Here is a 27,276-nt window from a genome sequence, read left to right on the forward strand (position 1 = left end):
AAGAGCATCCTTGACTGCCGCAGCCAGTCAAGGATGCTCTTCAGGATGTAGGCTTTCCTGTTTCTTTATCAGTGATAAAGATAAGACTTCATGACCAGAACATCAATGGGGCCAGGACAAACTCCTTGGAAAAGGCCGTTGTTAGTTCTGTGGCCTGATGAACCAAGAATCAAACTCTGTAAAAATGATGGGAAGAGCTCATGACCCAAGGCATCACCTCATCTGTCAAACAAGGTGTGCTTCTATTATGGTTCGAGCGTGTAGCCTATGGCTGCCAGTGGAACTGGTACACTGGTATTTATTGATGATTTCACTGCTGACAGACGCGGCAGGATGAATACAGATGTATACCGCAGCGCCGCGTGTGCTCAGATTCAGACAAATGCATCAAAAGTCATTGGATGACATTTCATCATTCAGCAGGACGACAGTCTTAAACAAATGACCACGGCAATAAAAAAAAGCTTTTCAGGGTGAAAAGGTGGCTTTTCTTTGACTGGCTGACTCAATCATGTGATCTCGTTCCAACTGAGCTATAGTCCGTTTGTTGAAGACCAGACTGAAGGCTCAGAAGATCCCCAAGTTGATGGTGAAGTCCCCGCAAAGCAATAATATTTATGGGTTCATGCAATACTTCATGCAATCATTGGCTGTTAAGGATTGTCCAAAATATTAAAATCAATGATTTACAGGGCTTTATTTGTACCTGTCCATTAATTTTGTTCAGGCAGCCCCCACACAGTTATTTCCATATTAATGTAAAGCCATTCTAATTAAATCTGAGACATGCTGTAGTGTGTATCCTTATATTTCAAACTGAGTTATTTGAGTCACGGAGCCTGAGGAACAGGAAATATGTAACTGTCCAAATACTCCCAGTGAAGCAAGTATCTCCTGCAAAATGTCACTTAAATAAACGCGATAGTGATTCTCCAAGTTAACGTAGCTCCACTGACTGCACACCGTTCATATTTCTAACTGAAACTTCTCGCTCCTGCTTTTTAATTTCTAAGAATAAGTCATTGCGTTTTCAATTGTACAAATGTGCATTTTGACAGCTGACCCATTTTGCAATACAGATTAACCGGCATATCAAGCTCCATGTAGATAATACCAGTCAATTAAAAGTAAAATCCTTAACTGGCCTTCATGCCAATCCTTCATATACCCAGAAAATCCCCGCTTTAAATATTCCACTTTGCTTCTTACTCACCTTCCCACCGTCTGCGCGTTTGATGGTGGGAGTCCAATCCTGACTCAGTGTTTACCTCTTCACCCTACCCCCCCCTTTTTTTCCCTCCCTCTCCTCATGCGCCTCGCTCTCCCCCTTCTTCACCCCAGCTCCTCTAAAAGTGAAAGTGCTGATTGCTTTGAAAGACCATACAGACACGTTGGCAGCCATTATCTATGGTTAGAGAGGACCAAGCAGAGAGCCAGGCCTTTTATCCCGGCGACTCGGGCTCCCTCCCGCCCTCCCCCCCTGCTGATTTGTGTATGTCAGAGCTGCGTAATTTGGCCCAACGTATGGCCCAGTGTGCCACAGTTAATGAGGGGCTGTTTGAGAGTTAAATGCACATGAATAATCATTGGGGAGCTGGAGCTACGGAGAAAGGGAGAGGGAGAGATTTGAATATCAACACATGCAGAGTGGGTTGAGGGACTGAGTGATCAGAGACACACAGTGTATAGAGACATGTAATAGTAACTGTGGCCAGGTATCAATATGAATAACCCAGTAGGAACGTTCTGTGCAACCAGTGAGCATGTACATTTGTACACTTAATATTTATGAGTACAGTGACTGCATGCATCAGTGTCAATACATGCTGTAATAAAATGTCCCTTTAACAATTAACTTAATCTTCTCGAAGCTTCAGAGTACTTTGAGGTTTACTAAACAGAAAAATATGACATGCTAACAACTGATACTAATTAATTGACACTAAAACTAAACCTAACGCCAATATTATTTATGATTAAGTCTCTAACAAGGGGAGAAGATTTCCATGTTTTCCCTGCGAGGGATGAACACATGTGTCTAATATGGACTTCCAGGCAAAAATAAATAATCCATGCCTGATGTTCAGCGATGATGCCCTAGGATATGAGATTCCTTAGCGGTTGCAATTAGCTCTATTGAATAGCTGGCGTGATGGCTTTGGCTGCTAAATGGCCTGTTGTTGACACATTTCTGGGCCTGTCAGGTGCATGGCTTGTGGTGGGTAGATGAGCAAATTGCTCTCAATGGGAAGTATGTTATCCAGTGAGAACATACAGTATATCCAAAAATACAAGGCGGAACAGTGCGTTGTTATTTGTCGCAGTGCTCTGCACGGCAGCTTTGATTTTAGTCGCTTCCCAACTACAACAAGCGTCAGATGAAACTTCAGAATCGAGGGCTGAGTGCTGGATCCACATATTATCCAAGTGCTGATTTAACACACTAATTAGACCATGGTGCAGGGGTGTTTAAACATGCAGGGAACCCTGTGCTCCAACAAAGACCCACTCTGCCCAGCACTAGCTATCAGAGAGAAGGAGTGTAATGGTAGAAGTCAAAACAGGGCCATTCATTTGCTCTTGTTGAGCTAAGTGCATTCTTGGCTCACAGTCGGGGGGCATCGCACCAGACTGTGCGGCTAAAGCCAGAGAGCCCATTTACGGAGGCAAATGTCACCATGTCACACCGCCCTGCATCTCTGCATCTTTCTCTGTCTGCCTGGTACCCCGCCGTGCCCTTCAGCTGTAACTCTTTCTATGCGCGTTTACATCTGTTTCTGCTTTCTTTCTTTTCTCTCTCTCTCTCTCTGTTTCAAACTCATGTCTCTCTCTCTCTTTTTCAACCCTCTCATCATGTCTGTCTTTCCGTCTTCCAAATCAGTTACTGCTTACACAGAAGCTTTTTCTTCCACACATTGTGTCTGCCTCAACAGCCCTCCAAATGTTACCCTCACAGCTTAGCTTGTTTTGTGTCTACGTCTTTCCATTTCTCTTCCGGCGCTACTTTTTTCTTGCCAGTCACCACTCAGCCTCAGTTGAACTCTAAAAGCGGGTAGCTTTTTCTTAACGTTGCACTCTGTGTTACCCTCAGCGCGCTCATCCACTTCGTCTCCTCTGTCCTCTCCCCCTTTCTTCCCCTGTCAACGATTGGACATTTTCTGGTGTGTTTATAACGCAGAAGCTGAGGCTTAACTGAAGGTGATCAAGGCAAATATGGAGAAGATGGAGAGTGATCTCCTTTATCCTCCCCATCCCTCATTCCTTCTCTCTCTCTCTCTCTCTCTTCTTTCTCTCTGTCTTGCGTGCTTCCTCCCTCCCTCACTTCTGTATCATAGAGACTGTTTCATCTTTCTGGTGTCTGTTTGCATTGCAACCAGAGCGCACCCCGTGGTTTGCATGTTGCCACTCTATCTCAAAACCAAACAGTGTGCATGTGCTCTCGGCCCGGCGAAATGTTCTATAAGGCTGTAACCGCGTGTGTGGAGCTGCCAAGATAATGAATAGGCAACGCAGCTCATGCATGCTAATGTTATGTTGTAAGCAGTTTTGTTGACAAGTGCTAATACTTCTTTCATACTATCATCAAAAGCAGCTAATACAACAGCCATTACTCCACAGCACTCCATGCAAGACATGATGGATTGTGACCTTAATATAGGTTAGCTGAGTTTTGAAAGTTAAACAACCTGCAATAAATCACAGAATTATTACAATGCGCTTTAATTGGTTAAGGACTGTTTATTTCCTAAAGAGGTAGGAAAAATTGGGTTTCTGCACTTTTTAATTTGCAAAGTGCATTTTCATTACAAATGGCAGTTTAATATTACCCTCCTTTGTCATGCAAAATACGCAACACACTGGCAATCTATTAATTGGACAAAAATGCGGTGCCAGCGTAAATCCTCCTCCTCTCTCACTCTGTCTCTCTTTCTCTCTCTCTCTCTCTCCCTCTCTTTCTCTCTCTCCACCTCTCGGGTGGTAAGAGGTGGTAACATCGATCAGAAACAGAGACCAGGGAGACAAAGTTAAACGCTCCCTCTCACTCCATGCCAGTCCTTATCTGCTGATGAAAATACAAGGGCTAAACGGAATAAAAATAAACGCAAAATACAGCTGACAGGTCATTGTCTGTTTATTAAGAGATAGTAAATATGAGGGACATGCTGGTAATTATGCCTGCCCCCTGTTGGTTTTGGATTTCAGCTCTTCCTTGGAGCAGCCACACATGATTCATACAGTGGAGGGTGAAGCTGCTGCTGCTGCTGCCGCTCTGCTTTATTTTCCTCTTAAGAACAAAACCCTGCATGCTTAATCCAACATAAAGGGGACGGGGTCATGGTATCTAATTGTTATTATTATTTTACATACACCATATAATGCCTCAGACGCCGCAGCGTCATTACGTACCTTTCATTTCTATGTCACTTTTGTTTGCTTCTTTTGTTGATGTTCTTTTCATCGCATGGCATGGTTCACTCCCATCTAAAACATCCGTAATCATGGTTTTTGCCATTAGTCCATGTGAATTAAATCATTTTCTATAGAGAAAACAGCAAACAAACAAAAAATAAAATATTCAGACTGTCCATTTTATCCTAGCATTGCTGCCCTTTTCCAGAATTTATTTTGGGATAAGAAAAACATTGTAGCTCTTTATGAAGAGTGAGTCAGATGTATTTACAGTGAAGGCATCCGCAATAGGCCATAAAACAATGCAGTATGAGGTCTTAGCGAAGGGCACTGTACCTACTTTGTGCTAACCAGAGCTTTGCAGACGCACTTTTACCCGTTGTAGCCGTCCACTTGAGAGCAGTGGCAAAATATATCTAAAACATAGGATACTGCTGCTCATGTTTGTGCTGCTGTTGGTCCTTTAGCTTTGCCCTGCCACAGAAAGGACCAGACAAAGAAATTATTTGAGGTTTGAAACCAAGTTTTGATATGAAGCCAATTTCTTTTGTGATTCAAGGGAAACTTTTAACCAATCAGCATTCAGTCTGTGCAGTTAGATTGTTGGAGGACTGGTCGTAACCCTTGAGTTGGTTGAAATCCCATAATTCTTCACAAACAGACACCATCGCGTTAATTGCTGTTTACTTTTCACCATGCGTTTGTCATCATGTCTTGATTACTGTGTATGTGTTACCCAAAGTTTGTACCTCTCTGCAACCCCTCAAAATACTTTATGGGAAATAAAGTATGTTTGACTTAAAGTAAAACAGATTGCAATTAAGCATTTCACAATGCAGGAATGTGATGAACACCACACATTAATCACAGATTAATTTAACAGTGTGTTCTTAGTTCGATATACTTTTTCTTTTACTCTGTTGTTTGTTTTGTTTGAAACTTCTTTTTTATTTTCTGGCGCTTTTGGTTAAGCCATTGCAAACCTTTCATTTGCTTTGATTATTATGTCAGCATTCATCAATTTTGATCTTGATCTCTCATTTTCAAGACAATATTAGAGTGATTACTAAATGTAAAAAAAAAATGGAAATGCCTCAGAGCTACATTTAAAGAAGAAAAGAAGAGATGCACATATGTTCTTGAGTCTGACATGTGTTCATTATATATTAGATTTGGTCTAACAAATCCCTACATCGGTGGGTTAAAAGCTGATCTTTTTTTTTTTTGTCTTTATTTGAATGAAGTTCACATATGGGTTAAAGCAACGTGAATCTTAAAAACTGCGGCGTATGACTCCCTGATGGCAGCATTACGACACGTTGCCAGCTGGCTTTGACAGGGTGCCACCCAGACATGTCACAGTGCTGTCCTGTGTCTCTAACCCCAGCCAACACACACGCACCCACACACACACACGACACTCGACACAACTCACACACACGCCGTATCCCCTCGAGGCCATCACTCACCCGTCATTCTTTGATGCCTCGTAGACCAATCAGGCGCTGTCTCGTGAGACGCAGTGTCACACATTTAAGGATGCATGACAAAGTGCTCCTTGATTTCCCAGTGGCCACTGTCTGCAGCCTGCTCGCGCTTCTGAACACGCATAGACGTACACACACACACACGCGCGCGCACACACACTCCCCAACACCATGTGCTTGCACCTACAACGTGCTTCCATATGTGATAGAGGATACATGTCAAAGGACGTTACGTCAGCAGTAGGTGAGGTGCAGACAGTCTGGACTTTATGGCGGTGTCTTGTTTGTGACTGAGAGTGAAAGACCAGTACAAATTCAATCATTTTTTTTGAAAAAAAAATTTATGACAGGATGTTTGTCATTTAACTTCTAGAGAATGTTAAGAGAAAATTAAGTTTTTTTTGTCCATTTTGAAGCCAGTGTAACCCTTTCCTCTCACCATAGTTGGAGTGTAATGCAGCAAACAGCAACACATCCAGTCATTGGGAACTGAAAATCCATAAGGAATCATCAGGCTATTTAAGATTACTCTTGGTTTGGCTTTGGACCACGATTCTTTCTGCAGCAAGGGAACATCACGGCTCACTAACACGCCCCCGTGCTGACATTTTCAAACAAGGAAAAACCTCAGTGGTTGACCTGTGTTCTTTCTCGTCCTCCCCGGTGTTTTTCTCTGTATGTCTCTCCTCGGCTCTTCGTACTTTTCCCTCTCTCCTGTGTGTATATTACGTTGGACCTGGCTAAATGATTGTGAATGTGAGGTGCTGCGGAACGGTTTACGATTAGAATAGACAGAGAGGGAGAATTAGTAATAGCAATAGTTTGAGTTGTATGGGTCTCAAAGTTACCTCCGCATCACCCACAAAAACAGTGATTTCGTTCGGGGGGAAAGCATTTTGGACCCATTACTCAAGCCATTGTGGTTGTGCACTCATATGAAACAAGGCATAGAGGGTGGGGGTAAAGGCGAGGAAAGGTATAGCACCAAAGCTCAATTGCAAACATAGCTTTTATGCTGGATGAAAGCCGAACTTCAATTGGTGAGAGCTTTCAGGGTCCCGTATATGGGTTGCATTGAAGAAAGGCATACAGTAATGTTACAAAGCCATTTGTGCCACACTTTTGCACAATTACAGCCTTTTCTCTAAAAATGTGTTGTTTATAATAGGTGACTGAGGCAACAATTGCACCGGAGGAGCTTTGAAGCTGGGAGCTCTGTAGAGTCGAGGCACAATGCACTAAACATGCGACAATGAAGAAGAGCATAATCTTCATAAACCAACAGCGAATCAACATTTAACCGCCATTGTGTGTAGCGTGTGTGAAAAGGGCCGTACGTGTGAGAGTGTCTCATGTTTGCAAATCTTTATATTTGTTCAAACGTGCTCGTGTGTGCGCGACTCCGGCAGGGGTTTGCCTTTTTTTCAAAACAACCACAAAGTGTAGGGAGACGCAAGTCCCCCCTCCCAGCAAAGCCCTCCATCAATCACAACCAATTAGTGTTTTCTACAATGATATAGGACCCGCAATGGTCTGACGTCCTGACACCAGCTGCTGCAACTTCACCATCTTTTCCTCTGCAGCTATATATATAAAGCAGTAATTGTTTGCGACGCAAAGCCCGCACTTATCCAAAACCCGGCACTGTCTCAGGTTTATGCGAGATAAATCAGTCATAAATCAATTTACCAAACCGTATACTCTGAGCTTGGTTTTTAAAACCGGGGGTTGTTTTGGTAATGGAGTAATCCTTTTTAATAGAAAATACACCCACCCACGGTGTTCTTTTTAGAGAGTTTGATGGATTAGCTTTTCTGTTGAATTCCATGGATGACATCCTGGAGTGGAAATCCAGGTGTGGTGATCCTTTTATTTTTTCCCCCCCTTTCTTTTACTGTGGGAGCAGGAAACTGGGGGACTGGGTGGGTAATATGCCATCAAAATGATGTGTGGCAAAGCAAGAGACAGAGAGAGAGGAAAAGAAAAATTGACACACAAACAGGCTTATATGAGTGTTATTAAGTACAGCCGTTTAAAGTGTTTGCAATTTATCTATCACAAATAGTTTTCCGGAGAGTGTATATGTGTTATTGAAGTTTATAAACTGAAGATTTGACTTCTTTAGTGCATGTTAACTTCAGGAAATTGAACACTCTGAATTTAATGCGACTTACCGTATAGTAGCTGTTATAAATGCTTATTTTAGTATACACAACAGTATTCCACCAACTGATCCGAGAGGTGAAAAGTTGAAACGGTTCACAGCCTCATCTCCCAACAATAGGACTCATCACCTCTCAGATGTTTGTTTTTCTCTCACGCTTCTCTTTCTGCTTTGCTTCATCTCACCACTTCATCCTCCCTTTCACGGATCTACATCCCCGGATGAGGGTGGGGGATATACTCAGGTGCGCTGCAGACAAAGGCGGAGAGAGCGCGAGTGAAGCTACTGTGACCACATCTATTTATCCAGCCATCTGTGGCTAAAACATTAGCTTCGGCCATTCCGCAACTCTGCACTGTTTTCCTAAACGCAAGGCGTGACATTGGAAAGTGAAAGTACCTGCAGCCATGTTCCGCCTGGCCTCAGGCGTGACGGGCCTGTCAGCGAGCGACATGAAACACCTGGATAGGAACAGCAGCAAGCCAAAACTAGAATTGCTCACACGTTTTACCGCTGTCTGAATCAGCTATTTGTTGTTTTGTCTTTTTGCTTTGGATTAGAGCCAATACAGAGAACAGGGATGGTTGAACTCCACCGTTGAGTTCATCTCTTTGTGTGGCACTTCCTGCATCCTAGAGCCGATTTCCAACTCATCTGCGCAGAAGTCATTGCGTTCACTCATTGTGTGCTTTGATACAATACCAGCAGATGTGGTTAAAACACAAACGTCTTTAGTATGAGGGAGTTTCTGCTGACTTAACCGTCTTTCACACACAAACATTCAGAGGAGAGACTCAGCCGCCCACGGAGACGCCTTTTCACACCCTTTACTCCTGAAGAAGATCACTACGTCGAGGATTTATGGATCCTAATAGACATTTCTTGCAGTGCCCTGGATGAGATGTCAGAATTGATGGCATGCAGACTTTTATTACCTGGTATAGTGTGTGTAATTAGGTTAAATAGATGGGGTTGGACACGCATGGTAGAGGCTACATTTCTCACCCCGGCTGAATTTATTGGCCACACTCCGCTCTCTGAGGTCTGCTCTAATGCACTCATTTGCATGGGGGCACATGTAGCTGATGGGTGTGTTACTGTTACATCAACTGCTAAGCACAATGACAAGGGCCAGCTTATGAATAGCTTGGTTCTGTGGCTGGCAGGGGCCTGGCTCACCAACTGCCTATTAGCTATGATATGAAAGCTGCCTGGCAAGTGTTAGATTGATACTTGACACTTTGAACAAAGCTCATTGTCATTGTAATTACTATACGTTGAGTCTTAATTTCATGGTCGTCCATATTGCCAGCATGATAGGGCTGTCTGTTACTTACATCTTCAGTAACAGCTGTCTATTCAGCCAGTGTATCCATCCGCCTTTCATATGTTCAACAGTCTCAGAAATAACGACTTCATAATGACTATAATCACCTCAGATGTAATTATAATGCATAGCCATTGGTACAATTAAATAGTATTTTCTGAGGAAACATACCACTTTTTTCTCCCCCCAGATGTCCAATCAAGTGTAAATCACAGATAAACTAATAGCAGAGGACTATATGTGTTATGACCCATTCGTTGAATAGTCTTTAAAAGGAATCACTTTATACCAGTTACTCTGTCATTTGCTGGAGGGTCCATCCCATCTGTCTGTTAAGGACAAGCTGATAATGAAGTGTATTTGATGAAGTAAGTTGATAATGAGAGCGAGCCGGCCAGCGGTAATGACAGTGTAGGAGTTGAGACAGTGGCAGTAGCCTGCAGTGGTGGATGTTACTGTTCAGAGTTTTCTGACCTTCACAGATTCCAGTTTCCTATCCAATGCCCATCATCAAATTGAATCATTGGGGAGGCGTGTGTGCTCGTGCATTGGTGGAAGTGCGTGTGTGTGTGTGTGTGTGTGTGTGTGCGTGTGCTTGCAAATACGGCAGAATGATCTCATTCACCAAGGTCTCCCCCTCCTGCTATAGGGGGAATGAAAATAATCTTGCAAAGAGGGGCGTTCACATTCACACGCACTCATGCACACATCCCTTCTCTGACTCCAAGGCCAGGCAATTGGCTTGGAGCAGCTGAACCATGTTACTCTACACACAGAGAAACACATGCAGGCTCCGACTGCCATTTACTTGAACCTGGCTACTTGCCTTTGTGTCAGGACGAGCTCAGTAAGCCCTCCACCAGGATGTGAGATGCATAGCAAACCAATTTGTCTAATATCTCCTGCATCCCCTCTCTCTTTCTTTCCATCCATCTGCTTGTCTTTATTTCTTCTGCATGTGCACGTATTATTTCTTCCCCTCATAATCTTTCACTCTCTTTCATACTGAACTACTACATGCTCACCACTTTTCCCCTGTCCCCCCCCCCCCCCCCTTCAGGCTAGCAGACAGCATAGAGGGGTCTGCTGAAGACAGGCCCATTGACAGGCCAGAGTGGCAGTAACTTATTGTCTATTGATGGAGTGTGACAAATCATGTGGGAACGCAGGGGTGCGTAGCAGTGAGAGCCGGGGTGTTGAGTACGTGAGCGTGCCTGCATGTGTGCTTGCATCTCAGATGTATGTGTGCGCGTGTGTGTGTCTGTGCACCCGCATGTGTTTATGCCTTTTTGTGTCTACGCCTGCTTGTGTGCGTAACTTCTTAGTGTGCGGCAGGCGGGCATAGCCGGGACCCTTCACAGCTCATTTAGCCCAAATGGGGCCACCTGGGTGGTGAGGGAGCTCAGCAGGGCGGCCCTGGCATTCTGGAGCCCCGCTGACAGGCCCCAAATATAGGGGCTTCGTCGGCCTATTAATCAGCACAGCCACTCTGACAAATCACCACAACTATGACCTAATGAGAGGGAAGGAGGGAATGAGGAAAAGGAAAGAGGTAGAGACATGATGGAGTAGGCGGAGGGGGCACAAGGAGTATATGGATGAAGGTGGAGGGGTTGTAAGCATGGAGGCTAAGAAGTGACAAAGAACGTGGAGGCTTAATGAAAAGGAAATGAAAGAAGGAGTAGGCTGACATAACGACTGGTAGCACAGGCCATGGGGCTAAGCCGTGAGGTAATAAGAGGACAACGCTAACACAGTTGTCAACCGTAGCCGATCCTCAGCTCTGCAATCCTACTTTCAACAAACCAATTGATTTGTTATGAAAGCCCAAATCATGCACTCCAAAAGGAAGCATAGTAGATTAGCGAGCACTCGCTCAGCCACACCAATCCTCTATCGCTGGAAAACAAATTAGACTACGAATGCTTCCTAGACACTTTTTTGCAGATGCTTCAGAGCAAATTAGAGGTGAGAAGACGTTTGATTTTGAAAGCAAACAACATTGATGTATGTCTCCTCCTCTGGTTCCCACCCTGAGGTGAGCTAGCATCTAATCTCTCCACTACCAATCTCAGGTCCAAATCACATTAGCCGGGATCAGAGGTGAAACTGGAGCTTTTCAACAGCAGCCTGTTCTCACTAATGAACCCCCATGGCCATCCACTGCATATTACAGCCATACTGAGTGAGGGGGAGAAAGTTTTGCAATAATCATTATGTAATTGCACAATGCCTGGGTTACCATTGCCCTGACATTTGGAAAGCTCAATACCAATATTTTTATGCTTTTCTGTAGGGAATATGTTTGGGGTGGCTGTATTGTATATGATTGATGGTTTTCTGAGGCTATACAATCCACTTATTGTAATTATACAGTGCAGTGTCCATCTGAAGTTCATACTATTATGATATTATGTCATTTGCAATGAATTTTGTGAATCCTAATCGGCTTAGCTGACATTGATTGCGTTGGTTTAAGTGACACAGTTGTTAAATCACTCAATGAAGACAACAGAACCCCACCTCTCACCCACGGCCAACACCACCATTACACATTCATACCACCAGTACTTCTTAATTTCTCTCACATTCCAGTAATCTTTGTAAAGCATGTATTCAAGACCAAGCTCTACCTTTCTGCCAATTTATATGCAGCATGCCACTGAACACTTGAGTGAATATTCAAAAGCAGCAACCTCCTATTGACTTGCATCTGTCTGCTGTGCTGTCCAGCATTGGGATCTATGTGATATACTAAGCCCCGGCCTGTCTGCTCCATTGACTGGCCCAGGATGGAAGGGACCATAGAGAGGATGCACAACTGCATGCTCCTCCCATCCATTACCGAGTTATGGTAACACGGCAACAGCCACTGCTTCGGAGCGTGCGGAACAGAAAGCCTCACGCGCATCTTGTTAGGTATGCACACACCACTTGCTCCCAGTTCACGCTCATTGATGAATGTGTCTAATTGGGCATGGGTATGGATCCATCCTCTCATATAAAAAAGACATCCATTTGCCCAAGGTGAGTGAAGTGTAGAACTTTCCCAGTTAATAAGGCCAATTTGTTTTGGGCATTTCATTGCAAAATAAATAAATGGTTAAGATTAACTATTATTATGTAGTTATTGTTATTGTTAAAGTTTCTTTGTATAATGCCAAATACACAGATAAGCCATAACATTATGACCTAATAGTGTGTACGTCTCCCTTGTGCCTCCAATCCTCAGAGAATGGACATGGACCTTCTGAGGGTGGTGTCTGTTGTTAGTGGGGGCCTTTGGGTCCTGTGGGTTGAGGGGAGGGGCCTCTGTGGATCAGGTTTGCTCCAGTGCTTCCCACAGATACCCACGGAGACTTGATCAGTTTGGGATCTAGGGGATTTGGAGGCCAGGTCAACACCTTGTTCTGTTTTTCATGTTTTTCGAGTTGTTCCTGGACTGTTTTTGTGACTCTTTGTGTGTCTGTGTCAGGCTGCACCCTGCTGAGGATGGCTGTTGCCGTCAAGGAGTGTCATTGCTATGGGGTGGGGGTGCCTGGTCTGGTTCTAGGTGGGTGGTACATGTCTAAGCAACATCCACATGAATATCAGGTCCAAAAATTTCCCAGCAGAACATTGAACTGTCACAGGATGGTCACTGTTATTCATGTCAGTGGTTTTAATGTTGTGGCTGATTCGTGTATATGCCACATATTACTGTCATTATACAACTTAATGTGACACTAATACAGATTTGCTGCTTTTTAATCAGTAACATCTCAGTTTTCATAATGAGTTGTTTTTAAAAACGTTGATAGCATTTTAAGCTGCGTCTGTTTGCTTATTTAAACTGCAACTTCGTTTGCACTCACTTGAATGATAAAAAGCATGAATCAAAATCCACTGATTGTAAGGATTGCATCTATCTTCTGATCCAGTTTGCTGCTGGACAATTACTATACCACCCCCCGTCAGCAGCTGCAGATATACAGTACATCATGCTCCCTGAATACAAAGTGACAGAAACGGCAAATACATGAATGTATAGTGAGATGGATGCTCTCGGTCTGTATCTAACTTTATATACTGTGCATTCGTACTTTGCAGAGGATGTAAATGTGCCTGTTTTATCTGTGTTATGTATTGCCACTTTATTGGTAGCCCTAATTCAAATGCATTTATTCGTTTTGGTGAACAATGCAAATCTGATTTATAGTTAAATTATATTTATCAGTATAATGTTATTTTGTATGGGCGTGTCATTTCTGCTGCCGTCTATGAGATGAGTCGACAGCTCATACAGCTAGTGTAGCTAACTTTGTGTGGCAAATTCATGGGGTAGTTCAGTGCTCTTATTTGCAGCCAAGGCAGTCATACTAAAAATACATTTATGAGCGTGTTGAACGTGGTTGTAGTGTTAAAACGTTGCCGCACACATCAGTATCCCCATCATTATCATTAAAACTACAGAATTCTCTGGTCTTGAACACTATTGGCAACATTCGGAATATTTTTAGGTATTTTAATGCAGATATGCCACATACTATACCTGTAAGTAAAGACGTTTTGAAGTTTTGGACAACATCGCTGAGGACAGATCAAGAGGGAGAGAAAATTACTGATGTGATCTGACATTTAGTGTTGCTGATGGCAGCCTCAGCCAGTAATGTAGCATATTAGTGCCCCTCACTTCCCTTTAGGACCTTCACTGTGCTAGGGCATCAAGGTCACTAATGTGCTTAGTTCTCCCTGACACATTAGTGCTGCAAAGAAGTGAAATAATAGGCCTGTGCAGTACACATGCATAACAAGAGAAACTTCTTGACATTACATGGAGAAAGGTTAAAAAAAAAAAAAAAATGTAATCTGTGTGTCAAGCTTGTATTCTTAGTCTTTTTGTGATATGTTCGCCTTAAACCAGATCATGAACAATGATGTTACCCTGGTCTTTTCATAGATTTTGACAATGTTTGTATTTTGTTTGTAAGAAACGCAGCACTGCCAGAGGGCTGTGTGTAAGCGCGTGAGAGTGTGCATGCATGCTCTCCTGAGCTGACAATAGACCTTTACAGCATCAAATCCCTACAAGGTGAGGCACAACTTAAAAACGTCTTTTCATCGCTCTCCTTATCTCTTTCACACTGCTGTTGGCAGCAAGAAAGAGAAAGAAAAACTGAGAGAGGGAGCATTATAATTTTATTATAAGGACAGAGGGGGTAAAATAGAGCACGCACGATAAGGATCTGGAGATTAGGATGGAGCAGAACAATAAATTATGCAAAGTGTTTGAAAACACATACAGCTATAATTAAGTGGCATTTGATTTTAAATGAGGTGACAGCGAGGATTTATTTATCTCCTTAACCCCCTAAAACTGCCATTAGCATGGTAGAAAATGAACTGTTTGAAATGGTAAGAGAACAAGGCCCCGATCTGATAGACAATAACAGAGCACCCCCATCCAAAGACTAATACGCACGCACACACAAAACATAGAAAGGTGAGATCAATGTCTGCATGGAATAATCAGTTCATTGCAGGCCCAACAAAACCACAGGAGCCCATTGCTAATAATGTCATTATGAATGGAGTCTGGACACTGCTGGATTTACAGTATTTCAATTTAATTATTTATATAGCGTCAATAACAGTATGGCCTTCAAGTGAGGATTTCCACACCAACTGGTGTCTGTTAGTGACACAAACTTCCCCATATTTTACACCAGACGCAGTACTGACATCAAAACCACCATTTTGAAATATAATGGCATTTTAGACGGGATTTGTGCTTCTCAAATGAACCTATTCTTTGGTAAGGATCTGTTTAGTCTACACTACATCTTCAGAAGAGAACAGAATGTTGCTAGTGGGGGCCTTTGGAGGCCAGGTCAACACCTTGTGTGTGTGTGCCTGTGTCAGGCTGCATCCTGCTGGGGATGGCTGCTGCCATCAAGGAGTGTCATTGCTATGGGGTGGGGGTACCTGGTCTGGTCTCGGTGGGTGCTACATGTCTAAGTAACATCCACATGAATTCCAGATCCAAAAGTTTCCCAGCAGAACACTGAATTGTCACAAGATGGTTATTTACTACTACTGTCAGTGGTTTTAATGTTGTGGCTGATCGGTATGTATGTTACATGGTTGCGTGTTTGATGCTAAATTCCCATCCTCATGTCAAATGCTGTAAAATGACACCCATGCAGCAACAAATATGTTGCTCAGTTAGTGTTTGGGAAGTCAAAGCTTGTCAGTCAGACAGTTCATCTGTGAATAGATCACATTTGATTTGATGCACTGATGATGTGTTGCATTACCTTTATTAATCTTGCTGTTTTGCTGTTACTTCTAGTAACTTGAATATTATTGCAGACTTTCTGCACTTTTCTCAACTCACCATTAGATCACCCACCATTAAATCAACCATACCAGCAACTTACCCAAGTAAGTCACTACATAATCCACAGGAGAAAAAAAAGTAGAATATGCTGAAATGTGCAATTTATTCACAGTGGCTATGGAAATTATATATAGCTGGGTTTGAACTGAAGTTTTGCCGGATCAGTGTCGGAGAGCGAGGCCTTTGTCTGAGAGCAAGCTGCTGCTTCTCAGCGCTCCTCAGTAGATTTCACAGTTCATATATGCACAAATGTCAAAGAGAAACTAATGAATAAGTAATAAAAAAATCTTGGTAGCACATTGAGGTGAAATAACAACAAATACGTCATTTTTTTTTCCTTTCTCTCTAGGCTGTTCAGTGGGGAGATAGCGTGAGTGAATGCTTGTTCTCGGTGTTTGTGCTGTGCGTGTGATGAGGGCAAAATCTGAAGCTACTGACTGTTTTTTTGTGAATCATCTTTGTTCATTAATTCATGGGTTATATTTTATGCATTTGGTGACAAGGTTTAAAGGAGCACACCCAAATGCAGACACAATACGCTGAGGAAGATTGTGTGTGTGTTGTGGGATGCGTTGCTAATTAGCTTGTAATGGAAGCTGGGGCTGTGCAGATCATCTGGCGGCGTGAGGACGCTGGACGGAGGAGTTGAAGTTTAAGTGGACCGCGGAGGAAAGCTGATGGTGGCGACAAGCTAAACCGTAGACAGGTGAATGTTGCATGGTGGTGGACGGCAGGGGAAGGCAGAGGATGGAGGATAATGTGGCTCGTTGCAGGCGACTGGTGGACTGAGATGGGACAAAGCTGGCAGGTTACATCGAAACTCTCAGATTATTCAGAAACAAATCCCAGAGAGAGCTAATGGGGGAGCGAGTCGAGACACTGCCTTAAATAGACTGGGCCCATTATAAGAAGGGGAACAGCTGGAGTGTTTTAGCTCGTGTTTGCGATTACGTTCGGTGTGTGCATTTATTTGTGTGTGCGCATTTTGTTATCGGGCTTTTATCGTCGTCCATCATAAGTGTTCCCTCTCTTTTTTTTTTTTTTTCTGACTTCTTCCTGCTACTTATCTATATCTTGCCCTCAATTTTTCTCCATCTCCCTCTCTGGCTCATGGGGGAAGACAGATTGCCTCTGCTGAGATTTTTGATCCCACAGACCCACGGACACAGTGGAGCCGTTAACAGGTACCTGCCTCTCTGCCAGGTTGAATGACTGACTTACTGACTGCCCAACTTGACTTGGCCTCCCCTTGTTACAGCAGCAGCATGCGAGAGGAAGGAGTGGGAAGGAGGAAGAGGGTGGCCACGAGGAATATTCAGTATAAGTGTAGGCTGTCGTTCTCGCATACAGTGTATACACGTTCATCAGCTTTTAAAGGCATCCTCTTAGTGTAACATGAAAAACATAACAACATGAAACCAGATGGAACAGAAAGATTGAGATTTATTTGGGATAGTTTTTTCAGTTCCTGTTGGAAATAATTGTTGTGCCCCATGTGGTGGGAGCTTTGAGACGCGGCGTCAGACAGTCAGACACAGGACACAGCTGAAAGGTGCCAAGGTGGTTGGCTTTCTTAACGAAGGACCTTGCTGTAATGATTTACTGTAGCTCAAGTAAGAGAGGTCACACACACACACACACACACACATGCCCACACACACACACGAGCACATCCACACGCTCGCATTTCTCAGTGTCACAACTTCCTCTGGGGTGCTGTTTCAGTGAAAGGTGCCAGCCCGCTCAGCCAAGCTCCTAACAAGAGCCAAACAGTTGGGAGACTGAGGAGGAAGAAAAGAAAGGAGAGGTAAGGTGGAGGGAAAGGGGGGTCAGAATGGAAGATAAGAGGAGCAAAGAGCTGTCAACCTCCTGGGACACATGCAGAACTCAGCGTCTGTGTGAAGCAGTCAGCTACTGGCTGCACTGACCGGCCGACAGTTGTGTAGACTTGGCAGGTGTTTGGTTATTTGCTGTTGTCCTTACTTTTTCACCTCGTATAATAATGCATTCACAAGCAGCGAGGATTTTTAAATTGGACGTCACCTTGTCGAACACAAACAAGGCCCCCCTCACCTTTTTCCTCCTGGAACCACGTCTGATAGATCTTACCCACAGAAGCATAGCGAGCCTATTTGAGGAATGTACCAAACTGTGTCCTGTGGACTAGTACTCACAGTCACAGTGTGGCGGACAGGCGGCCTAATGATGTCTGAAATACCAGAACAACTGCTATGATATGCTGTGATAATTGCTACCCTCCTGTCCACAGTACAAATAAATGTGAAATCGGTTGGCAAACACATTAATATGGAAATGTCTACATTAATTTGGAGCATGGTCTAAATTATTCAGTAATTAAGCCCCTGCAAATTTACACAAACTTTCCCCTGGATGACTGGAGAGAATAGTTAGGAGCTGGAAACAGCCATGCGGAGGGATTCGAAATATGTGGTCACATGATACAACACAGTCTTATTTCTCCAAATAATAAGACGACATCTTGCATGAATGCACAACTGGCCCACAGAACACACACACATGTTGACGCTTACACCACTCTAACCCTAAGATGAAAACACGTATATAAAATCACAGAAACACACAAAAATAATTAAATGCCTCTTTCCATTAATGGAAACATTTATATTTCAAATCAAACAACAACCAGGTTTATAGCGTTTATCATTTGGTGTGAAACTAGAATAAGCAGACTATCAGCTGATCCTAGCTCAAAGATGGAATACAGGAAGATATAGCTACTGTGCGTGTGTAACCAAATCAGCCTACAAGCACCCATTAACCGAAACCCATTAATTATCTTGTTATGTCTCAATTGTTTTAAGTGTAAAAATGGACAGTTACAGGGAGGATTTCTATTTTTGCCAGGGTGTCGGGCCATAGTTCATTGACTGAGTCATTCCTTCAGGGAATACTACTCACGCTAGTTGTCACGATAGGCACGGTTGCTTCGTACCAAGCAAGCTTAGCAATCAACACGTACTAAGCTGTGTGAAGATGTAGCAAGTGCCCTCCTCATCAAGCGGGCCATGGTTTTGTTATGCTGAACCGTGCCCAAGTGTGATACCCAGCGGGCCAAACAAGCTCGAGTAGCTGACAGATCTACCTAGCGTTAGCACATATGTACATGATGATGTAATTCCTGCCAGTCACCTATAGAGTTGTATGTACTTTATCCATATAAATCTGTGACGTGACACCATTAATTCTTTCATATTCCCTCACTAATATCACAACATTACATCTCTGGTCATCTCCTTCTTTCCACCTCCCTCTATATTTGGACTCTTTGTGGTGATTTAAGGAAAATGCATTTATGTTCCCTCTGATATGCCGGGCTTAACATCGCTTGGATTTGGAGTTGTGGACCGTGCCGTGTTTGAAGTTTTGTGTCTCTCTGTGGTGTGTGCGCTTGCTTGCTTGCTTGCTTGCTTGCTTGCTTGCGTGTGTGTTTGTGCGTGCCCCTGAGCCCGGGTGTGCGTCTGCGCTCCGGCAAGAAAAAGCGTGTCAACTTGTGTAACTGTGGATGTCCTTTCAAAGGGCCTTCACAGATCTGTCCGAGGCCCTTTGATCAGGCGCTCTGTGCCTGCTCTCGGCGGCCCTCGAGATGGGAGGGTGTGCGCTGGGTGGGAGATGAGACTGATTTGACGCGGCCGATGCAGTGTTTTCGACCCACGCGCTCCCACAAACGCAAACGTCCACTTTTAAAGAATTAAACGAAAAATCCATTTAAATGTGAAACATCCAGACTTTTCATTTTTTTTTCCCTGTATGAACTCAAAATGTCTCCAAGATTAGAAAGTGATCTAACAAAATCAATGAAGGGCTTGTTTAGAGTTAAGATTTAAGGTTAAGAGTCGCAGGGTATTATAATGAAGATACTGTGCGTTTTTTTGTCTGTATTGAACGCAGCTCCTGGAGAGTAAACGCCACCATCACGTGTTTACTTTGAAATAGATTTGCTTTGATATAGCATATTTTTGTCCTTGTTACTTTAGCGAGTGTCTTGTAGCTTTTGAGTGGACATCAGTTTGTATTGGGATGGAGCTCAGGTAGGGTCTAATACTGAGTGGCATCGCTGCATCGCACGGACATACTGTAGATCTGACACTGAGTTGATCTGACAATAGAATGGATCAGTGTAGCGGCTAGTAAGTCAGAAGGTAGAGCATAATCCCTTCTGTCAAGTCTCTGTCTCGTCAATATTCAAATCCAGCCAGCTGTCCAATGGCTGTCAGTTACAATCTCCCTCTGGCTTATGGCCTAGCACAGGCACATATCTAAATTGAATTGGATGTTTGCTTCTCAATGGAAATCGAGTCAAAGTAATGACCCCCCCTCGCCCTGCATTGTGAACTTGTCAGCTACCCCAGTTGAACAAGTTTCTGATGTACAACGTCCATTACCAATGGATAACTTATCTTTGTTGTTTTCTTTATTTATATATAAAAAAGTATACATTTTTTCTTTTAGTTTGCCCTGTAACAGCTGTTTGTCTCTTTTTTGCCTCTTTGTCTTCACATATGTGAAACACAAGTTTTTCCCATTATGTCAAGAACACTGAGATTGAATTTAGACACATATCCTCCAAGGTTTGGACATATTTTGAATTCGCTTGCCGGAGAAATAATCCTCTTCAGTTAAAACTAACATTAGGTCACGAAAGAAACTCTCAAACACCTGTCACTTTCTGGAAGAACTCTGTGTTCTCCTCTGTAATGATTTGTGCCCATACACCCTTCCCCCCTGACACCAGCATGCACTGCGCCGCTGTCTGTGCAACTACAAAACATAAGGCCAAGCGAAAGACAATAAAATGAGGGAGTATTGATTTTACATGGCCACGTTATTGTTTGTTATTCAGCTAACACTGGGCAGACACCTCGCTTGCTGCCATCTAGAAGGTAGGTTTTTATTTTTTAAAGTATGGCCAGAATTGTCACTGCACGTTGCAGCATCACAATACCGCAACAACTGAGATTGTTCTGAAATACATTTCCACGTCCAGCTCTCTCAGTGACCAGACAAGCACAGGAGAAGAATTTCCTTTTGCCCCATACACTGATCAGGCATAACATTATGGCCACCTTCCTAATATTGTGTAGACCTCCCTTGTGCCTCCAAAAATATTCGGACTCATCAGAGAATGGACATGGGCCTTTGGGTCCTATAGGTTGTTCCAGTGCATCCCATGGATACTTGGTCAGTTTGGAATATAGGAAATTTGGAGGCCAGGTCAACACCTTGTGCTGTTCTTCATGTTCTTCATGCATCCCGCTGGGGATGGCTGCTGCCATCAAGGACTGTCATTGCTATGGGGTGGGGGTGCCTGGTCTGGTCTAGGTGGGTGGTACATGTCTAAGTAACATCCACACAAATGCCAGGTTCAAAAGTTTCCCAGCAGAACATTGTATTGACAGAAGATGGTCAATGTTGTTTACTTCTCCCGTCAGTCGTCATAATGTTATGCCTGATCGGTGTATAGACCAGTGAGTTCAGGAATATTGTTGTTCGCCGTGTTGTAGCACCAACCTCCAACATCCATTTCAGTGACAGTCATCTTAGGTTGAAGTACACAGACGTGCTGCTGACCCAATTTTTAGTCTGAGACACTCGTCAGTAGCAACCCTAAAGCTAATTGCCAAGAAGTTTCCGTTTTGCAAAAAATATCTGGTCAGTCACAACTAGTAATGCCAGGTTCTAACCCCAAATCTGGAGAAAGATGTGGTGCCTGTCCTAAATTACATTTGTTGACCACAAGTAACTTCATTCCAAATGTCTAAAACTGAATGTGTCTCACAAAGGTAAAACTGAAAAAGGACATTTAACCAGAGTCTCTCTCTCTCTCTCCTTGTCTCCCTCTCTCTCTCTCTTGTTCAGTCCCTCTCTTCCTACTTCTCTGACACATGTCGCCCTGGCATGCATGGAAAGGCCTGACCTTTGGAAAGTTTAGCACTTTAAATATTTAGGCTTGGGTTATGATGGATCCTCCAGGCCCTGCGGCAATGTGCAAAGCCTCTGATTAGGGCTGCTGTCAGAGTCATTTAGCTGAGTGTCTGGCTGTCGGTGGCGCTCTCTGTTTGACAGGCGAGCCTTTTAAACAAACAGAGGTCCCAGTGGCAGAGGAGGCAGGGCACCCCGCGCAGCACAAACACCCAACACTCTGAGAGAAACCACTCAGCCTGCTGACAGCTGCAGAAGAAACCACTGGCCACTGTCTCCCGTGATCTTTCAAGCACTCCGTCTCTCTGCTCGCTCTCTTTCGTTAACATACTCTGTACTTGTACCTCTCCCTGTTTTATTTTGTCGACGATCTTTTTTTTTTTTTCCTCTGTTCCTCGCTCCGCGGCTATTTTTTTTTCTTCTTCTTCTCCGTTTGAGTTTACATCTCCTTTTTGTTATTCCCTGTCGCCAGCAGACAAAGCCTCAAACATCAAACTTTCATCTGAGTCGTGTTTTGAGTAAGATTTAATAAGTAAGTTGATTTCCTGATGATCTCCGAGCAAGGCTTATGCTCTTAATTTGTTGAACATCGCATCATCAAATCTCGGCGGATGATGCATTCTGCTTTGTGCCCGCATCATCCCGTGATTAGGACAGCTTACACTGGCGTTCACATTGAAATATATCTGAGCCAGCCTTTTCATCTCACTCTGAGACAATCTGCCGTGGCATCAATCCTGTAAATATATGAGTCTTAATATGTGTGTCCTATTCTGTATTCAGAGGAAGAGCCAAGTCAGCAGCTCCAGTATTAATGCATGAGAAATGAGCAGAGCCCATAAGAATTAAAGGGTAAGACTCCCCTTATTAAGATGTAAATTCCGGGGGGAAACTTGTCGAAATGAGGATACAGTGAAGTTACTGTCAACTTTAACCTACTTATGCATTTCTAAGAGGCATTGTTGTGTTGTAGTTGTTGAAATTAAATACACACACCAAATCACATTGTGTCTTTTTTTTTTTTTTTCCTTATTTTCAGCACAAGATCAACCAGCCTCAACAAATATGCAACCTATCGGGGCAATTTACACTTTTGGCAACATTATCTAGTGACAGTTTACATGGCAACTATCGTGGTAATTCAATCTCGTTCTGTTTGCGCTCCCTTTTTTTTCTCTTCTTTCTTTCTCTACCTCTGCCTCTGTCTCATTTCAAATTTGCACTTAACACCTTCCTGGGGAAAGGCTTCTCATTCATCAACAGTGTTTGTCCCAGTGACAAGCAGGGCGCCTCCTGCATATCAATATCAGCTAAGACAATGCTGAGCCTGTAACCTTCAGCTAAATGTCATTCTGCTTAATCCTATTTGAAAATTAAACATTGAAAAACCTTTAGCGTACCTTCCTGTCTTCCTTCCTCTCCCGCTCCCTCCTTTATTGGCTGCCGTTCCTCGCAGCTTTCTGTTCTCCCTCGCTCCCTTCCTGCTCTTGTTTTGTGCACTGCGTGACATTTGTATTGTTTTATTTGTGCATTTGTGTATCCTAATGGTTTTTTAGTAGAGCTGATTTTAATTTTATTTCACCGTGGTGATATTGCGGGGATAATCTGTCCGCCCGAAGTCATCGACTACAACTTCTCCTTTGTTCTCTGTCATTTTTGAGAGGCGGTCCGCGCGCGCTGTGATGGATGTGAAGGAGGACTGACACAGAAATTACCCAGTAAAACAGAGAAAGTTGTCCATAGTTATATGAGGCGAGAGGAACCCTCTCTGTCAAAGCATATTTACATAAACAGATCCTCCCTCTGCGGAAGGTAATTACTACAATGACGGTGGTTGGGGAAATGGAGAAAGTGGATGTCTGATTTGTCCAGATACACGCCAGGACAGAGGCTGAAACTTCATCAAAGTGCACTGAGAGGCGCACTCCTTAGTATGCATGAAACACATGCGCGGTGCACTTGGCGTTTTTTTTGCCCCCCCTCCTCCCTCCTCCCTCCTTACACACATGCACAAAGCGCAACTATATGGCGCGCGTTTGAAGATACAGTGAGAAATCGGAGGGGAGGGAGGCCAGGATAAAAGGAGACGCAGAGATTGCAATGAAAATGCAATCATTTGCAGTCAGACAGATATAATTCTTCTTTGGATCGAGTCTGATGCGGCCGCTCAAAGACAGCCTTCAGCCAGCTCTCCATATGGATTTGATTGACCACAGTCACTCGTCAAGGGATTCAATTGAAATACCGAGAGTGAATTACAACGTGACTACTCTTGATGTCTTCATACTGAAGTCCTCCATCCACTCTGTGGCTTGAAGAATTAGAAAGTGTGATGGGGAGACATAGTATAGAAGCGATTAGACAAGATGGAGAAGGAACATGCTATGTGGAACAATTTCCTCCATAAAAATCCCAAACAGGGACTGTTCGGCAATTGCTAAGCCATGACTTAGCCACAGTGAGAATCAGATTGACAGACAGGGGCAGATCCAGTCTCATAGAGCCTTTTTTTTTTTTTTACTTTTTAATGTTTCCCAGAGCATCCTGTGAGTCTTCATTCTCTCAATGTGTAGACACCTTGAAGTGTGTAAGTTTGTGTTTACATGAGTGCAAAGCTGTATATGTGATTGCAGAAACTGACCCCCACAGCGTGACAAAAGAAAGACAAGTGTGGCTTGTACAGTCTTAGCGTTTTTTCGCAACAGAAGGTATCACGCCAAATTGTAGGCAGCTGGGTCCTTTCTTCTCTCGGCGCACGATCCGCACAGAAGAATGGTGCGAAGACACAAACAGCATTTTGCTGGTGTACTGGTTTTGTACGTTGGCACAATACCCATACATCAGCATATGAGAAGACACATCCGGCGCGTTCTGCTGAGTGCGTTTTCGTTTAACCCCGAGCGGCAGATATTTGTTGGCGTTAAAACGGCTGATGTTGTGTGTCTCTGCTTTCCAGGTGGGAGATGCAGGAAGATGCGGAGCTGGAAGACGGAGAAAAAGCAATGGTGGAAGAACTTCAGAGAGCCTTTTTTGTTTGCTGCTGCAGCCCCGGACCGCGGGACCCTGCTGAAACTGATGAGACGCTATCAGAGCAGACCCAGGGGGAAACACAACAATCCGATAAAAATGTTGCCCAATAACAGTCCGCGCAGTTGGAATTTTTATCGTGTTGTAAATGTTTGCTTGTAATATGCACTTGCAGCTCTCAAGGTAGCGGAGTGCGTGTCCGTGTGCGCGTTTGCACATTTTGTACATATTACCGGGTTCGTACGTGTACTGTATGCTGCACATTTGCATATGTGCGTGCATAAAAAAACATGAGAGAGAGGCCATGAAACAAAAAGTGTGTGAGGGATGCTGCATCCCTCTTTATGCGCGCACCTCAGACAAACTCTCTGTGCTTTTCTGCGCTGCATCAAATGCATTTCATCTTTTTGGAGCACATCTGCAGAAATCAGTTCTGGGAAATGGAGAGCCTGGATTTGTTTGCCTGGGACAAGATGGGACTGTGTGATCATTGTAGGCAGTTGAAGTTCTTCTTTTTTTTTTTTTTTCAGACAGTGAGTGTAAAGACATTTGGTGTCAGCATACTTTCTCCTGGTTCCTGAAAGAAAACGTCAAATATTATAGTTGGGAAGCAAGATGATGTATGTTTTGATTACAGTCTGTCCCAAAAATCTGCCCGACTATGAAATATCAGGCGGTATTTTGTGCGAACTGAGCAAGCATTTATTTTATGTTTAACATGATTGCTCGGTATATTTTTCCAAATGTGTCCATATTTTGTTATTTATGAGACGGAGATTGAATGTTTTAGAATGACACATGAAAATAAAAGCATGTTTTCCTTTAGTCATGTCATCAGTTTGTGTGATTTTTAATTTATGGCGCCTTATGACTATAAAAAACTAGTGTTGTCTTTTTGCATACACACGTACATCATGTTTTCTCTATTATATCTGATGTTCGAATAAGGATTTAACAACTCAAATGATGCTCTTTTCAGCAAGAATATAATTTCAACCCACAAAGGCTACTGCACACCACAATTCCTCAGAGAGAGGAGGAAAACATTTCCTGCTCCAGCGGGAGATGTTTCTTTCCTTAACTAGATTTCCGATGCAAATGTAGCAAGATTACGATCACCGAACCACTTAGAGAATACAAAAGACAGCAAAATGTTCAGCGACTGAATTCTGCTTTTGTCCCTGAATAAAGGCCAAACAGTCCTCTCTAAATGTACTGTACTTAATTTGACAGTAAAACTATTTTATTTTGGTGTTGCAAAAAAATAAGTATTGGGCTTGCCAAAGTGCTCTTTTATGATAACTGTTTTCTGTCAAAAAAAAAAAGAGAAGAAGCTTTGATCTCCTTCTTTTTTCTTCCTCTACCGACTTCTTAGAGTAAATACGTCTTCACAGATCCATTTGTATTTCCATTGTACACAGGTGATAGGCTCAGAAGACAACTGTCCATAAAGCTGACAGTAAATACACAGCAAATCGTGACAAAAATATTCTATTATGCATTTATGTGGGGGATTATTGAACCTACCTTTTTTTTCTTTTTAATCCCACGCTAATGTGTTATAAAGAACAAACAGCCACAGCGTTTTTCTATTTGGGATGATTACTTTCGCTAAAGTGCATTGTCCACAGCAAATGTTCACGGCAGAAACATCTTGCTTTTTATTTGCCTGTTTGGCCACTAGTATAACAAGCTCTGTATCAGCATTTAGGGAATAACGTGGTGGCGTTACAGAAAGACAATCCTTCCGCTATAGCACCCTGGTTTCGTGGCAAGACCTAGTTTCTCCTCTTTTGGCTTCCATTTTTTATAGTCATGACTTATTTGACACCAAATAAACACAGATACAAAATGTAAGCACCAATACCAACAAAGCAATGACTGATTTATGATGAATATAATTCAAATAGCATTCAAAAGAATCTAGCGTAAATGTGTGCTTGTTCAGACTTGCCATGGTGATATATGGGCAGCCACGACACATTTCATAAGTAAGTGTTTGTCTAAATTCAGACCTCAACCTGCTATCTTCCTAGCTAACCAGCATTTTTTGTATTTTTTTTAATTTTGCCTAGAGTTAAAGTAAAACTTCAGTATTAGACTCAAGGCTGCAGCTTTGGTCTCAGGTGCGGCACCGAGTGCAGCGTGTGCCAGAAGTGCCTCCTTTGTCTTGTCAACCTCAGTGCATATCAGTGCCACAAAATGCCATCTCTGTCTTTTTTGGGGGGGGGGTGTTCCATTTGCAGCCTACCCTGTGCTCTCCTTAAGGAAAATGGATAGCTCAGCTCCCCGGAGGATCAGCTTCAGCCTCCAGAGGACATCCAGAAGTAGGGCATACTTTAAGTGAATTATTATGGAGTTTTTATGAATCAACAGCAAATGGCACCAGTTAAGCTGCAGTCACCTGATTCAGGTGAACAGTGGGGGTTGAACGGCTTCGATTTTTTTTAAAGTCCACTAATATGTGGTGAAAGTCGAGTCGACGTCGACCAGTCGATGGTGTCACACATAAAAACACAGA

The 27,276-nt window shown here is 43.2% G+C and overlaps 1 protein-coding gene across 1 annotated transcript in view; it reads left to right on the top strand.

The window, feature by feature from the left end:
* The window catches only part of kiaa0825 (KIAA0825 ortholog), a 110,553-nt gene extending 84,585 nt beyond the window's left edge, over nucleotides 1-25,968 (top strand). The window contains exon 23 of the mRNA XM_084551590.1: nucleotides 24,685-25,968. Within this exon, the coding sequence (XP_084407716.1) occupies nucleotides 24,685-24,868 (184 nt within the window). The 3' untranslated portion in view covers nucleotides 24,869-25,968. The remainder of the gene's footprint in view (nucleotides 1-24,684) is intronic.
* The last annotated feature ends 1,308 nt before the right edge of the window (nucleotides 25,969-27,276 follow it).

Source organism: Chelon labrosus, assembly GCF_963514085.1.
Source record: "Chelon labrosus genome assembly, chromosome: 9".
Classification (NCBI taxonomy): domain Eukaryota; kingdom Metazoa; phylum Chordata; class Actinopteri; order Mugiliformes; family Mugilidae; genus Chelon; species Chelon labrosus.